This window comes from Salvelinus namaycush, chromosome 13, assembly GCF_016432855.1.
Source record: "Salvelinus namaycush isolate Seneca chromosome 13, SaNama_1.0, whole genome shotgun sequence".
Taxonomy (NCBI): Eukaryota; Metazoa; Chordata; class Actinopteri; order Salmoniformes; family Salmonidae; genus Salvelinus; species Salvelinus namaycush.
The window spans coordinates 5,574,174-5,589,334 of record NC_052319.1 but is presented as its reverse complement, the minus strand read 5'-3'; the positions used below and the strand labels follow the sequence as shown (position 1 = coordinate 5,589,334).

The window sequence follows — 15,161 nt, the reverse complement described above, 5'->3', positions numbered from 1 at the left end:
AAGCATACCCACCCACGTCACACCCTGACCAAAATAATACAGAAAACATAGATAACTAAGGTCAGGGCGTGACAGTCATGCCCAAGATATTATTGAATTAGCAAACATAAGATGTTTCCCAGTAAATTCCATCACTCGATATAGTATGAATCAACACTATAGAGGGATATTAGTTCCAACATTTTCAAATAATGAAATACAAGATATCTACTGTGTGTTGACACTAATATCATCATACAAAACATGCATTTTGCAATGCATACATGAAGACAAATATTTGTCTTATTGCGGAAACCTGTTTAACCTTTTTGCTTGAATAGAACATACTGTACATAACATACTCCTCATCTTCAACAAGACGCGGTATCATCTTGATGCAGTATCAACATCAGAATGAGATGGATCGATATATCTTATCCACCAATATGTTTGTGTTCATATTTGAATGTGAAATTGTAATGGTTAGAATTTGAAGATATTTTCGTGTCTTTAAAAAGGCAGTTACTAGTTTGTGTCAAAGATAATAAGAAGTAATTGAAAGATTTGTGTAATTATTCCCAATTCCCAACTCACTTGAAACAATGCCTAGAAACAATGTCATCTTCAAAGGCTGTAGGTACATTCAATTGTCAACCAACATACAGTAAGTACAGAGTTGACTCAATTGTCTCTCTAAATAAGAGCATGTGCTCAATCCATAAAATGTAATGTAATATATAAATATGCCCTAAAGTACAGTTGGAGAATGCAATTGATTGCAGACTAGTTGCTGAATCCTGACTTGAGATCTGTGTTTGAGTGGAATCTGCTTGCAAATCTGCCATAAATATGAATGAATGTTCTATGCAAATGTCTGAAAATTCACTGGGATCCTATTTCAATATTTAGCCCATAATGGGTACTTGCACTGAGAGTACAAAACAATGAGAATACCTTCCTAATATCAAGTCAGGTACATTTTCCATTTTCTTTTTCATTTCATTTGTTTCCACCACCCCCTGCAATTGAATTAATGGTGTATTATTGGTGCTATTGGTGTATGTACTATTGGTGTATGCATCATTCATTGTAGTGAGATATTACCTCTTTCGACAAATCATGCTTTATTGTGAGAAAGTACAAAACGTTTTAGAGTTCTTTCTTATAACTAATCAGCAGTTTCAGTTTCTTTACAGTACATGGATGTTAACGCTCTTGTTGCATGCAGTAAAAAAAAAAGCTAATAATTATAGTCATTAATATATTTTTTATATTTAAAGACGTAGATCTTGTCAAATTATTGCTGAATTGTATTTTTAAGGTAACGCAGATCCGCATGCACAGAGACCTAGTCACGTACACGCACAAGCAAACACGTCAGGAAGTGTCATGAAGAAAATTAAGATTGTCACAAGGCATGATTACAAGGAGCTATGAAAAGGCAACCCACTCAACTGACTGGACAGGTTAAATGAGCATCACATTAGACTTGCAATATGATATTGCATATAAAAAAGTCTAGTTCAAGTACTTGAAAGAATAGAAGCATACATTTTGCTTGTTAAAACCAAATTTCACACATACAACTCCAGCATATGGATTTCAAACCATTTCCCAACCTGGACACCGTACTAGAATTAATAAAAGTTAGCAAATTTTATTAAGTCAATATCAGTTAATCTACGACATAAAACATGACATCTTTCACATAGGTAAAATAAACATGGTTTAAAAAAGTTTTTAAACAACTACTTAAATACTGATAGCTGTACAAAAGTAATCTCACCAGGTATCCATATTGGCACTTGTAGGTCTGACCATCATTCTGTATATTAGGCCTGAAATACTCCAAGCCCGCTGTCATGTGCCTTTTACTGAGGAGTGGCTTCCTTCTGGCCACTCTACGATGAAGGCTTGATTGGTGGAGTGCTGCAGAGATGGTTGTCCCTCTGGGAGATTCTCCCATCTCCACAGAGGAACTAGAGTGACCATCGGGTTCTTGGTTAACTCCCTGAACAAGGCCCTGGCACCTGAGCTCAATTTCGAGTCTCATAGGAAAGCGTCTGAATAATTATGTAAATAAGGTACTTCTGTTATTTATTTGTAATACATTTGAAAAATGTCAAAAAAACGATTTGCTTTGTCATTATGCGGTATTGTGTGTAGATTGTTGAGGATTTTAAAAAATCAAAATGAATCAATTAATCAATTCTAGAATAAGGCAGTAACGTAACAAAATGTGGAAAAAGTCAAGGAGTCTGAATACTTTCCGTATGTACTGTACATGTAGGCTATTGCCTATTCAGAGGTGTATTCAGGGAGGTGAAACTCACTGAATGGTGCAGATAGAAATAGAATGAATAGAGCTGCCACAATTCTATATTCTATCTTACAGACATTAGTTTCTGTTCCACATGATACATTTATATCTGAACGTTCTGTAATGTTACAACCTCCTGAAAAGGCTCCAGGACAAAGGACAATACACCCTTCAGTTGATAATGTCCTTAAGTGAATGATGGACAAATTATTATTAAGGTATTTTGTGCGTGTATTACATTTCAAACGGGGTGTAAACACTTATCTGATATAATGGATAAATGGTTCATCATAATCCTTGACTGATGTGATTCCAGTATTTTAAGCATGATTACTAACAGACAGCATAACTGTACACTGACCAAACTCAAACCTCTTCGTCTGAATGCATGCTTTCTGTGTGTTGCTACATAGTCCATCCTTCGTCATACTCACACACACACACACACACACACACACACACACACACACACACACACACACACACACACACACACACACACACACACACACACACACACACACACACACACACACACACACACACACACACACACACACACACACGAGTGTGTATGTCGTAGTGAATCATTTCCAAAAATAGTATCTCATGTTGCAAAAAACACATGATATAATGTTCAGTTAAAAGGGGATGACATTTTCTTTAACATTATACTTGTGGTACAGCAGGATATTTTAGGAAACAATCATCTTTGAATGATTGTTGTTAAGTATGCCCTTACTTAGGTATTTTGGGTAAAATATATTAAAACATGGGAATGGGTTGAGTTATCTTGATCTCAAGATGAAACCCCTTTGTTTTGTATATCGTATTCCCCAATTAGTTTGCGAAAAGGACATTATCGCCTGCTTAAATGATCACCGTTCCATGAAAAAAGGGCTTCGCTTAACCTTGTCTTCAGGGCGAAAAGTCCTAACCAAGAGGTGATTACTGCATCGAATGTGAAAGAATAACTGATACCATTCTTTTCAATGTTTGCCATGAAGCAGTTCCTCATTGTTCCGTCTCTGTGCCAAACTGAGTGGCCTCTCTATCACGTTTTGTGTGAATGGAATTTGGAGGATGACAATGACCGAGAGACACTAGCAGGTCCTTCTAGTGGGAAGAAACTTGAAGCCTGTTGCACACCAGCTTCCTCTATGGCCCCTATGTGGTGAAAAGTTGCAGCCAGTGTCTTATTACGTACTAGCTTGCAGTCCTCTGCTGCTTGAGAATATCGTAGACATCTTCCACTTTGCTTAGTCTCTCGAAGAATGGGATGAGATCTAGTAGCTCTGTGTCGGCCATGTCGTCGAACCAGGATGTTACGGGGACCTGAGTGTGTGAAAAGTTATAAACAAAGTAAACTTTCAAAATAATGACACAAATCTATGTGTACCAGTGAGTTAGTTATATGTACACTACCGGTCAAAAGTTTTAGAACACCTACTCATTCAAGGGTTTTTCCTTTTAAAAAAAAAAAAAAAACTATTTTCTACATTGTAGAATAATAGTAAAGACATCAAAACTATGAAATAGCACATATGGAATCATGTAGTAACCCAAAAAGTGTTAAACAAATCAAAATATATTTTAGATTTTAGATTCTTCAAATAGCCACCCTTTGCCTTGAAGACAGCTTAGCACACTCTCAACCAGCTTCACCTGGAATGCTTTTCCAACAATCTTGAAGGAGTTCTCACATATGCTGAGCACTTGTTGGCTGCTTTTCCTTCACTCTGCGGTCCAACTCATCCCAAACCATCTCAATTTGGTTGAGGTCGGGTGATTGTGGAGGCCAGGTCATCTGATGCAGCACTCCATCACTCTCCTTCTTGGTCAAATAGCCCTTACACAGCCTGGAGGTGTGTTGGGTCATTGGTCTGTTGAAAAACAAATGATAGTCCCACTAAGCACAAACCAGATGGGATGGGGTATCGTTGTACAATGCTGTGGTAGTCATGCTGGTTAAGTGTGCCTTGAATTCAAAATAAATCACAGACAGTGTCACCTGCAAAGGACCCCCACACCATAACACCTCCTCCTCCATGCTTTACGGTGGGAAATAGACATGCGGAAATCATCTGTTCACCCACACCGTGTCTCACAAAGATCTCAAATTTGGACTCATCAGACCAAAGGACAGATTTCCACCGGTCTAATGTCCATTGCTCGTGTTTCTTGGCCCAAGAAAGTCTCTTCTTCTTATTGGTGTACTTTAGAAGTGGTTTCTTTGCAGGATTCGACCATGATGGCCTGATTCACACAGTCTCCTCTGAACAGTTGATGTTGAGGTGTGTCTGTTACTTGAACTCTGTGCAGCATTTATTTGGGCTGCTATTTCTGAGGCTGGTAACTCTAATGAACGTATCCTCTGCAGCAGAGGTAACTCTGGGTCTTCCATTCCTGTGGTGGTCCTCATGAGAGCCAGTTTCATCATAGCGCTTGATAGTATTTGTGACCGCACTTGAAGAAACTTTCAAAGTTCTTGAAACATTCTGCATTGACTGACCTTCATGTCTTAAAGTAATCATGGCCTATTGTTTCTCTTAGCTTATTTGAGCTGTTCTTGCCACAATATGGACTTGGTCTTTTACCAAATAGGGCTATCTTCTGTACACCCCCCCCCCCCCCCCCCACCCCCCCACCCCCACCTTGTCACAACACAACTGATTGGCTGAAATGCATTAAGAAGGAAAGAAATTCCACAAATTAACTTAAGGCACACGTGTTAATTGAAATGCATTCCAGGTGACTACCTCATGAAGCTGTTTGAGAGAATGCCAAGCGTGTTTAAAGCTGTCATCAAGGCAAAGGGTGGGTATTTCAAGAATCTCAAATATATTTTGATTTGTTTTCCACTTTTTTGGTTACTACATGATTCCATATGTGTTATTTCATAGTTTTGATGTCTTCACTATTATTAAACAATGGAGAAAATAGTAAAAATAAATTAAAACCCTTGAATGAGTAGGTGTTCAACAACTTTTGACAGGTAGTGTATATGCAAAATTAAAAAGAAATCATAAATAAAAAAGTTAATCTATTCATAAGAATGTGAAAATTCATATTCTTTTGAATAGGCCATAGGTGAACATATGAAACACATTTTTAGACAGACAATGCATTCTGAAAGCCGTAAATCTCGACCAGGAAGTATCGGTTCGAGAGGCTGCATGCTGTTCATTTGGTACATTTACACTCATTTCACATTTCTCCATTGGAGCATATTCTTTACCCATAACCACTAAAATTACAGTGAACAAAAATATAAATGCAACATGTAAAGTGTTGGTCCCATATTTCATGAGCTGAAATAAAAGAGCCCAGAAATGTTCCATACGCATAAAAAGCTTATTTCTCTAAAATGTTGTGAAAAATGTGTTTACATCCCTGTTAGTGAGCATTTCTCCTTTGCCAAGATAATCCATTCACCTGACAGGTGTGGCATACCAAGAAGCTGATTAAACAGCAAGATCATTACATAGGTGCACCTTGTGCTGGGGACAATAAAGGGCCTATCAGGTTTCAGGTAAGACCCAAGTGCAGACTGAGTTGAAGTAACATTGTTTATTGCAACAACAGGGGCAGGCAAACGACAGGTCAAGGCAGGCAGGGGTTGATAATCCAGAGTAGTGGGGTCAAGGTACAGGATGGCAGGCAGGCCCAGGGTCAGGTCAGGAAGAGTGTTAAAACCAGGAGGACGAGAAAAAAAGAGACTGGGGAAAAGCAGGAGCTGAGACAAAACGCTGGTTGACTTGAACAAAAAAGACGAACTGGCACAGACTGACAGAAAACACAGGCATATAGTAAAATACCCAGGGGATAAGTGGGGAAGATGGGCGACACCTGGAGTGGGGTGGAGACAAGCACAAGGACAAGTGAAACAGATCAGGGTGTGACAATGCCACTCTAAAATGTGCACACAACACAACGTCAAAGATGTCTCAAGTTTTGAGGGAGAGTGAATTTGGCAGTCTGACTGCAGGAATGTCCACCAGAGCTGTTGCCAGAGAATTGACTGTTCATTTCTCTACGATAAGCCGCCTACAACATCGTTTTAGAGAATGTGGCAGTACATCCAATCGACCACATGTAACCACGCCAGCCCAGCACCTCCATATCCGGCTTCTTCACCTGCGGGATCGTCTAAGACCAGTCAACCCGGATAGCTGATGACATTTCTGCACAAACTGTCAGAAACCGTCTCAGGCAAGCTCATCTGCGTGCTCGCCGTACTCATCAGGGTCTTGACCTGACTACAGTTCAGCGTCGTAACCGACTTCAGTGGGAAACTGCCCTCCTTCAATGGCCACTGGCACGCTGGGGAAGTGTGCTTTTCACAGAAGAAATCCGGGTTGAACTGTACCGGGGAGATGGCAGACAGCGTGTATGTCGTCGTGTGGGCGAGCGGTTTGCTGATGTCAATGTTGTGAACAGAGTGCCCCATGGTGGCGGTGGGGTTATAGTGTGTGCCGGCATAAGCTACGGACAATGAAAACAACTGTATTTAAATCGATGGCAATTTGAGTGCCCAGAGATACTGTGATGAGATCCTGAGGCCCATTGTCGTGCCATTGATCCGCTGCCATCACCTCATGTTTAAGCATGATAATGCACGGCCCCATGTTGCAAGGATCTGTACACAATTCCTGGAAGCTGAAAATGTCCCAGTTCTTCCATGGTCTGCATACTCAGACATGTCACCAATTGAGCATGTTTGGGATGCCCTGGATCTATGTGTACGACAGCATGTTCCAGTTCCCGCCAACATCCAGCAACTTCTCACAGCCTTTGAAGAGGAGTGGGACAACATTCCACAGGCCACAATCAACAGCCTGATTAACTCAATGCGAAGGAGATGTACCACACTGTATAGGCAAATGGTGGTCACACCAGATACTGACTAGTTTTCTGATCCACACCCCTACTTTTTTTAAGGTATCTGTGACCAACAGATGCATATAAACTCAACAAAAAAATAAACGACCTCTCACTGTCAACTGTGTTAATTTTCAGCAAACTTAACATGTGTAAATATTTGTATGAACATAACAAGATTCAACAACTGAGAAATAAACTGATCAATTTCTGCAGACATGTGACTAACAGAAATTGAATAATATGTCCCTGAACAAAGGGGAGGTCAAAATCAAAAGTAACAGTCAGTATCTGGTGTGGCCACAAGCTGCATTAAGTACTGCAGTGCATCTCCTCCTCATCGACTGCATCAGATTTGCCAGTTTTTCCTGTGAGATGTTACCCCACTCTTCCACCAAGGCACCTGCAAGTTCCTGGACATGTCTGGGGGGAAATCGCCCTAGCCCTCACCATCCGATCCAACTGCTCAATAAGAACGAGATCTGGGCTCTTCGAATGACCTTGGCAGAACACTGACATTCCTGTCTTACAGGAAATCACGCACAGAACGAGCAGTGTGGCTGGTTGTATTGTCATGCTGGAGGGTCATGTCAGGATGAGCCTGCAGGAAGGGTACCACATGAGGGAGGAGGATGTCTCCCCTGTAACGCACAGCGTTGAGATTGCCTGCAATGACAACAAGCTCAGTCCGATGATGCTGTGACACACCGCCACAGACCATGACGGACCCTCCACCTCCAAATCGATCCCACTCCAGAGTACAGGCCTCGGTGTCACGCTCATTCCTTTGACCGATAAACGCGAATCCGACCATCACATCTGGTGAGACAAAACTGCGACTCATCAGTGAAGAGCACTTTTTGCCAGTCCTGTCTGGTCCAGTGACGGTGGGTTTGTGCCCATAGGCAACATTGTTGCTGGTGATGTCTGGTGAGGACCTGCCTTACAACAGGCCTAAAAGCCCTCAGTCCATCCTCTCTCAGCCTACTGCGGACAGTTTGAGCACAGATGGAGGGATTGTGCGTTCCTGGTGTAACTCGGGCAGTTGTTGTTGCCATCCTGTACCTGTGTGATGTTCAGATGTACCGATCCTGTGCAGGTGTTGTTACACGTGGTCTGTCACTGCGGGGATCAGCTGTCCGTCCTGCCTCCCTGTAGCGCTGTCTTAGGCGTCTCACAGTACGGACATTGCAATTTATTGCCCTGGCCACATCTGCAGTCCTCATGCCTCCTTGCAGCATGCCTAAGGCATGTTCACACAGATGAACAGGGACCCTGGGCATCTTTCTTTTGGTGTTTTTCAGAGTCAGTAGAAAGGCCTCTTTAGTGTCCTATGTTTTCATAACTGTGACCTTAATTGTCTACAGTCTGTAAGCTGTTAGTGTCTTAACGACTGTTCCACAGGTGAATGTTCATTAATTGTTTATTGGTTCATTGAACAAGCATGGGAAACAAATAGATTTTTAGATTTTTTTTAAACGAATTTTCTTTGAAAGACAAGGTCCTAAAAGGGACTTTTTGCTGAGTTTATGTATTCCCAGTCATGTGAAATCCATAGATTAGGGCGTAATGAATTTATTTAAATTGAGTGACTTCCTGAAATGAACTGAAACTCAGTAAAATCTTTGAAATTGTTGCATGTTGCGTTTATATTTTTGTTAAGAGTACCTAACTATGGAAGCTGCAGACATTTTGCAGAGAGAACATCAGTTATACAGATATAGGATCTTAATTTGATAACCCTGTTGCAGGGCAACTTTCCTGCGATGCAAGACATTTTCAACTTGTATATTATTTGAGATTTAAAAAGGCTTCTGAAGTTCTTAATTTCCACTTTGACATTTCAGACTTGATTTTCACATTCGAAAAAGCCTTTACAAAAATGTCAATTAATTATAATCCACATTTCCGATTGCTGCAGGATTATTTTGATATTAAGATCCAACATCTGTATCACACATGCTGTTCTGCAAATATATACTGAAAAAAATCTGTCTAACTTAAAGAAGTGTTCAGTGATAGTTGGGGAAAAAAAGTTGAAAATAAGCTAAAACTTCAAAAAGGTCAACCATCACTAAAGACATCTTTAAGTTTTAGGTTATTTTCAACTTCTCCAGGGGGTTATCGTTTCCTCCAAACTGTTTTACCATTTGTTATCAAGGTATGCAGTAATGTCCAACATATCTTGGCTAGCATGTTTGGAGAATGTTAGTGGAAACAGATTGTTTTAGTTAGCGGTGCATTGAAAAACAAGCAACCTAAACAACTATCACCATATATCAAAGCTTTCCTGTTTGGCAAAAGTATTTGAAATCAGTAGCTAGGTTTCCATCCAATTTGCGATAGTTTATTGAAATATTCAAAAACCTGCATAAAACAAAAACCCACGAGCTAACGAAGGAACTGAGAATTTAACTGGGCTTCTTCTACAGAAATATAATGTACCTTTCACTTGATAGTAGGAAACTTGATCGTCGACTTTCCTGTCAGCGCCTGGTTATGGCGATATCTATATGAGCGCAGACGCCTCTTCTTTAAAACCACTGGATGCCGTTTATCATTGCGTATTCTGCTTTATTACAGGTGAATGTTTTTTCAAACATAATTGTGTTCATTATCAGATAATGCAACATTGCCTTCTGTTCATTTACAAAGCTCTCGTGGAGATTCCACGATACCATACTACCTCACATCGCTCCTGACATACAGAAGTATGAAATACCTTACTCGCTCCCAGGAATAGATCATTCTTTAAATTATTTTAGTTGCTACCTATTTAAGTAAAACAGCATTTAGTTTTTACGCACCACATACATGGAACAAATTTCTGAATACTCTACAATTGGACACACTAGTGTCTTTTGGGCATTTCAGGACATTGGGAAATGACCTATTCACAGAGGAATGTATGTTTTTATACTGTTTTACAGTATAAATGTAACGGCTTTCCTCCTCCTCTTCATCCGAAGAGGAGGAGCAGGGATTGAACCAAAATGCAGCGTTGTGTGATGACATATTATTTATTTAAACAAGACACAAAACGAACTATACTTGATTAAATACAAAAACAACAAACGACGTAGACGCACCTGAATATAAGAACTTACATAATACGAAGAACGCATGAAACAGGAACAGACTACATAAACCGAACAAACGAACAAACAAACCGAAAACAGTCCCGTGTGGCGCAACGTACACAGACACAGGAGACAACCACCCACAACAAACAATGTGAAAACACCTACCTTAATATGACTCTCAATCAGAGGAAATGAAAACCACCTGCCTCTAATTGAGAGCCATATCAGGTCACCCTTAAACAAACATAGAAACAGAAAACATAGACTGCCCACCCAAACTCACGTCCTGACCAACTAACACATACAAAACTAACAGAAAACAGGTCAGGAACGTGACAATAAATAAAATGATACTGTAATTGTATTTATCATGCGTCTGCTGTCACGCCTGCTCCAGCTATTTCCCCACTGGGGCTCGAGGGCGCCGGGCTCCCCAGCATTACGCACTCCTGCCGCCATCATTACGCACACCTGCTTCACTCGTCACGCGCATCAGCGATCATTTGGACTCACCTAGACTCAATCACCTAAGTTATTTCATTCCCTATATCTGTATATCCCCCAGCTCTGTTCCCAGCTTCCGCATTAACGTTCGTATGTCGTTTTGTTAGCCGTGTGCTGACGCTGTTCCTGTCTTGTTCCTCGTCTGTTCCTCATTAAATGTTTGACTCCCCGTATCTGCTTCTCGACTCCAGCGCCGGTCCTTACACCCGCCTTTGATTGTAATAATTGTGTCACTTATTCCCTATTATGTACTTTGTATTTTTATGATGAATTATGTGAAATCAGGGCTCCCTTGTAAAAGAGACATCGGTTTCAATGGGACTTTGATGAATAAATCAAGTTTGAATAATAATAATAATAATAATAATAATTAGGTAAACCGTGCTTTTCTCATGCCTTTGAGAAACGGATCAAATCCATATCCTCTAACAGTGCTACATTCTCAAAGACATTCCATCAAGCTAGATTATTCTGGACTTTGTTAAATAACCATGCTTGGAGGAAACAACAACCTAGGGAATATGAAAGTAGTAAGTAAACACCCCTTTGAAGGATCCCTTTCAATGGCAATGCCATGGAACACACTTAAAGAGGAAATTATACCTTTTTAGCACCTCAGATACCTTAGATACTACTGTTATGCAGTTTTTCCTTTATCTGCAATTGATTGAATTGAGAGCTTAGTATTATAGTATACAGGGAGATAGAAGTAGGAATGCCATACAGCATTATCAGGGTGGAAGATGTAGGAGGCTGGGGAGTTGTCTACAATGATGACTTGGTTGAGGTCCCTGCCCAGCCGACTCAGGTCTTTAACATAGTTTCCTTGGTGGAACACGCAGGACTCCCGGAAGAGACGGTGTTGGAAGGCACCCCATTTATCCAGCAGGTCGGAGACTGGATCGGCATACTGGCACAAAAGGAAAACACACACAACTTTGTCCCTGATGTTATGTCACAGAAAGATGTGTGTGTCTACACATTTATTATGAAATATGTGTGTATGGATGAATAACAGATTAGAATGGCAGGGCAAAGTTTCTAAGAATTCGAAACATAACATGTCAAACACATGTCACAGTCTCAAAGGGGAAGTTTAGTATTTTAGATGGCCCCATCACTTCCATTGATTTTTAGCTAGCAGTTACTAAAGTTAGCTGAAGCTTGTAGTGGCTGTTTAAAGAAAACCAAACCATGGATTACAGTTTCTCCTGGCCCATTGACTACTTTCAGGGTGAGGACCATCTGACATCAATGTTGTAAAATCATGAACTTCCCTTTAAGGCTAGTACTTGTTAGATCCTGTCAACCTTTAGTTTAATAAAACCTTTAGATATGTCAATCAGCATTTAGTTTAATGAACTCACCTTGGATAAACTGGCAGTGAACAGAACACACTCAAACAACTCCCCCATTCTTTTGAGATACTCATCCACATTGGGTCGCTTCAACACGTATACCTGAGGTAATAAAAACAAGACATATGGAAATACTCAGGATTATTTACAAAAAGTTTACGTACATTTGTTTTTGCCAAAGGTGTTAATGCTTTAAACAACTTTTTTTAAATAGAAGATCTTAAATAATTTTTGAGCGAGAAATGCGCCTCCCCCTCGTCTGTGACTTTTGGCTACACCTTGCTTTGCGTGTCCAGCTTTAGTGCTATGGGATGCCAGATGATATTGAGGTTAATGGGATGGGACATGAGAGGGGAGAGAGGGGAGAGACTGAAAGAGAGGTTTCCTTTGACAGCATATCAGACTTCTTTAGAAATGAACAATCATAAATGCCACATATTACCCTAAATGTCCATGTGGAATAGTAAATCAGGTGCAGCTAGGGTTGCAAAGCTACTGGTAATTTATCAAAGTTACCAGAATCATATTATTCATATATATGCACACTGAACAAAAATGTAAACGCAACAATTTCAATGATTTTAGCCAGTTACAGTTCATATAAGGAAAACAGTCAATTAAAATAAATTCATTAGGCCCTAATCTATGGATTCCACACTACTGGGCAGAGGCGCAGCCATGGGTGGACCTGGGAGGGCAAAGGCCCACCCACTGGGGATTCAGGCCCAGCCAATCAGATTGAGTTTTTCCCCACAAAAGGCCTTTATTACAGAGAGAAATACTCCTCAGTTTCATCAGCTGTCTGGGTGGCTGGGCACAGACGATCCTGCATGTGAAGAAGCCGGATGTGGAGGTCCTGGGCTGTCGTGGCTACACATGGTCTACGGTTGTGAGGCCGGTTGGACATACTGCCAAATTCTCTAAAACAACATTGGAGGCGGCTTACGGCAAAGAAATTAACAATCAATTCTCTGGCAACAGCTGTGGTGGACATTCCTGCATTCTGCATCCCAATTGCACACTCCTTCAAAACTTGAGACATCTGTGGCATTGTGTTTTGTGACAAAACTGCACATTTTAGTGGCCTTTTATTGTCCCCAACACAAGGTGCACCTGTGTAATGACCATGCTGTTAATCAGCTTCTTGATATGCCACACCTGTCAGGTGGATGGATTATCTTGGCAAAAGGGGATTTGATCCCTAACAGGGATGTAAACAAATTTGTGCAAAACATTTTAGAAAAATACACTTTTAGTGCGTATGGAACCTTTCTGTGATCTTATATTTCAGCTCATGAAACATGGGACCGACACTTGACATGTTGCGTTTATATTTTTGCTCTGTATGCTATTCATTTTTTATATCTGTCCATATTGTCCATGAGTTTCTAGTGGATAAAGCATATGGTTCAAGAAAAAATTACCTAATTAATGAAAAAAAGCATCTTATCAACAATGGCATTATTTTCAATTAACTCAGCAACTTTTCAAACTTCTGATTTTTTTACAACTGCCACCAGTTTGGCACCAACACATTTACAACAATGACATATTGACATAGTAAAAGAAAAAATGTGTACAAAAAAAAATATAAAGGGTATTTCATGCTGAAACCCTCATATTAAACACAAATGGTATCACTAAGTACATTTTTTATATCAGGGATGGGCAATTTAGCGGCCCGACCCTCGGATGAATTTCCGTCCCTCAGATCAATTTACATTCAATCAGGGTCTCAACTTACTGCTGCGAGGTAGAATAGTAGAATACACAAGGTGCACTTTCGAAATTTGGTTGTGCATAAAATCACTGATATTCACTCAATTAGCCCATTTCAGCTAACATTTTTAGATTGGTAAATTAGTCTAGTGGCCAGCTATCTAAACTAATAGTAATTAAGGTCGAATTACAGTTCAGATTTGTTGTGGCCCCCACCCCCATCAAAGTTGGCCATCCCTGGTTTATAATAAGCATAATGCTTTACAGCTTTGTAATTCTTTTTTTGATCATCTTATTTGATTATTTTATATATTGTACATGTGATAAAGCCACACAGAGGGCCATAGATAATTACAGACACCTGTGATAATCTGAAGTACCCAAAAGGCCACCAGAAGTAATCTTGTAAAATTCCCCAAAATCCTTCAAAAGTTTACAGTAATATACCCTACCTTTGCAACTTTAGGTGCAGCCTATTATCTGTATATGGAAAGATATGCCTGTCAATAAAGAACTTTCACTCAATTTCTGCTCACATCCATTTCTCAAAAGAACATGACGTTATCGGCCTTGTTCCTGAACCAAGTCATCCCGAATAGGCTGTGCCCACTTAAACAAGCCTATCCTGGATTACTTGAAACAGACCCAGGCCTGGGGTATAAAACAGGAGTGTTCTTCTGTCTTCTGTCTGGAGTTAGCCTTTAAACTAGGCAAAACTACAGCAGTTCCTGCAATCTCCGATGTGATCTTCTATGGACTGGCCAGAATCTGCGCTAGGGACTGAGATTGATGGGCCCAGTGATTTCTAAGAAGCCAGTCATACTTCCTTGTTTCGTCAGCCCACAGAAATAGCCACCTGCTGCTAGGATCCGTCAACAGAGAAGGCCAAAGCTCTGTCAGATAGCTAGCCTAGCGCACCGGTGCTACAGCACAAACAGAGTCACCGAGTAAACAGTGGTGGAAAAAAGGTTTGAACTAATTAAACACTTTCATAACGAAGGAGAGGCATTCCAACATAGCATGGATATCATGGAGATTAGATTCTGTAATTTTATTTGAGGTCATGGCCACTTTACTGCTCCTTTCATTGTGGCGCTATGAAGGAGAGAACCTGTGAAAAAGGCTAAGAATTGAAACTGAAAAGAGTTGCACTTACCTGGTGAACTGTTCCATCAATTTCCACTGGAATGATAAAATCAGCATTGTTCACAGGCTGTTGGGAGAAAGAACATTCCATTTAAGAATCAAGTACGGCACAGTGTGTTTGAATTAAGTCATTAAACATGTGCTTTACAATTTTGTACGGAACACATTAAC

At 40.3% G+C, this 15,161-nt stretch overlaps 1 protein-coding gene across 3 annotated transcripts in view; it reads right to left on the bottom strand.

Moving 5' to 3' along the window:
• Positions 1-3,327: 3,327 nt before the first annotated feature.
• LOC120057833 (carboxy-terminal domain RNA polymerase II polypeptide A small phosphatase 1-like) overlaps positions 3,328-15,161 on the bottom strand; it is a 30,104-nt gene continuing 18,270 nt past the window's right edge. For all 3 annotated transcript variants that reach the window (XM_039006294.1, XM_039006295.1, XM_039006296.1), the window contains 4 exons: positions 15,001-15,057; positions 12,135-12,227; positions 11,492-11,677; positions 3,328-3,634 (listed from right to left, as the gene is read on the bottom strand). In XM_039006294.1, coding sequence (XP_038862222.1) covers positions 3,506-3,634; positions 11,492-11,677; positions 12,135-12,227; positions 15,001-15,057 — 465 coding nt within the window. In that variant the 3' untranslated portion in view covers positions 3,328-3,505. The remainder of the gene's footprint in view (positions 3,635-11,491; positions 11,678-12,134; positions 12,228-15,000; positions 15,058-15,161) is intronic.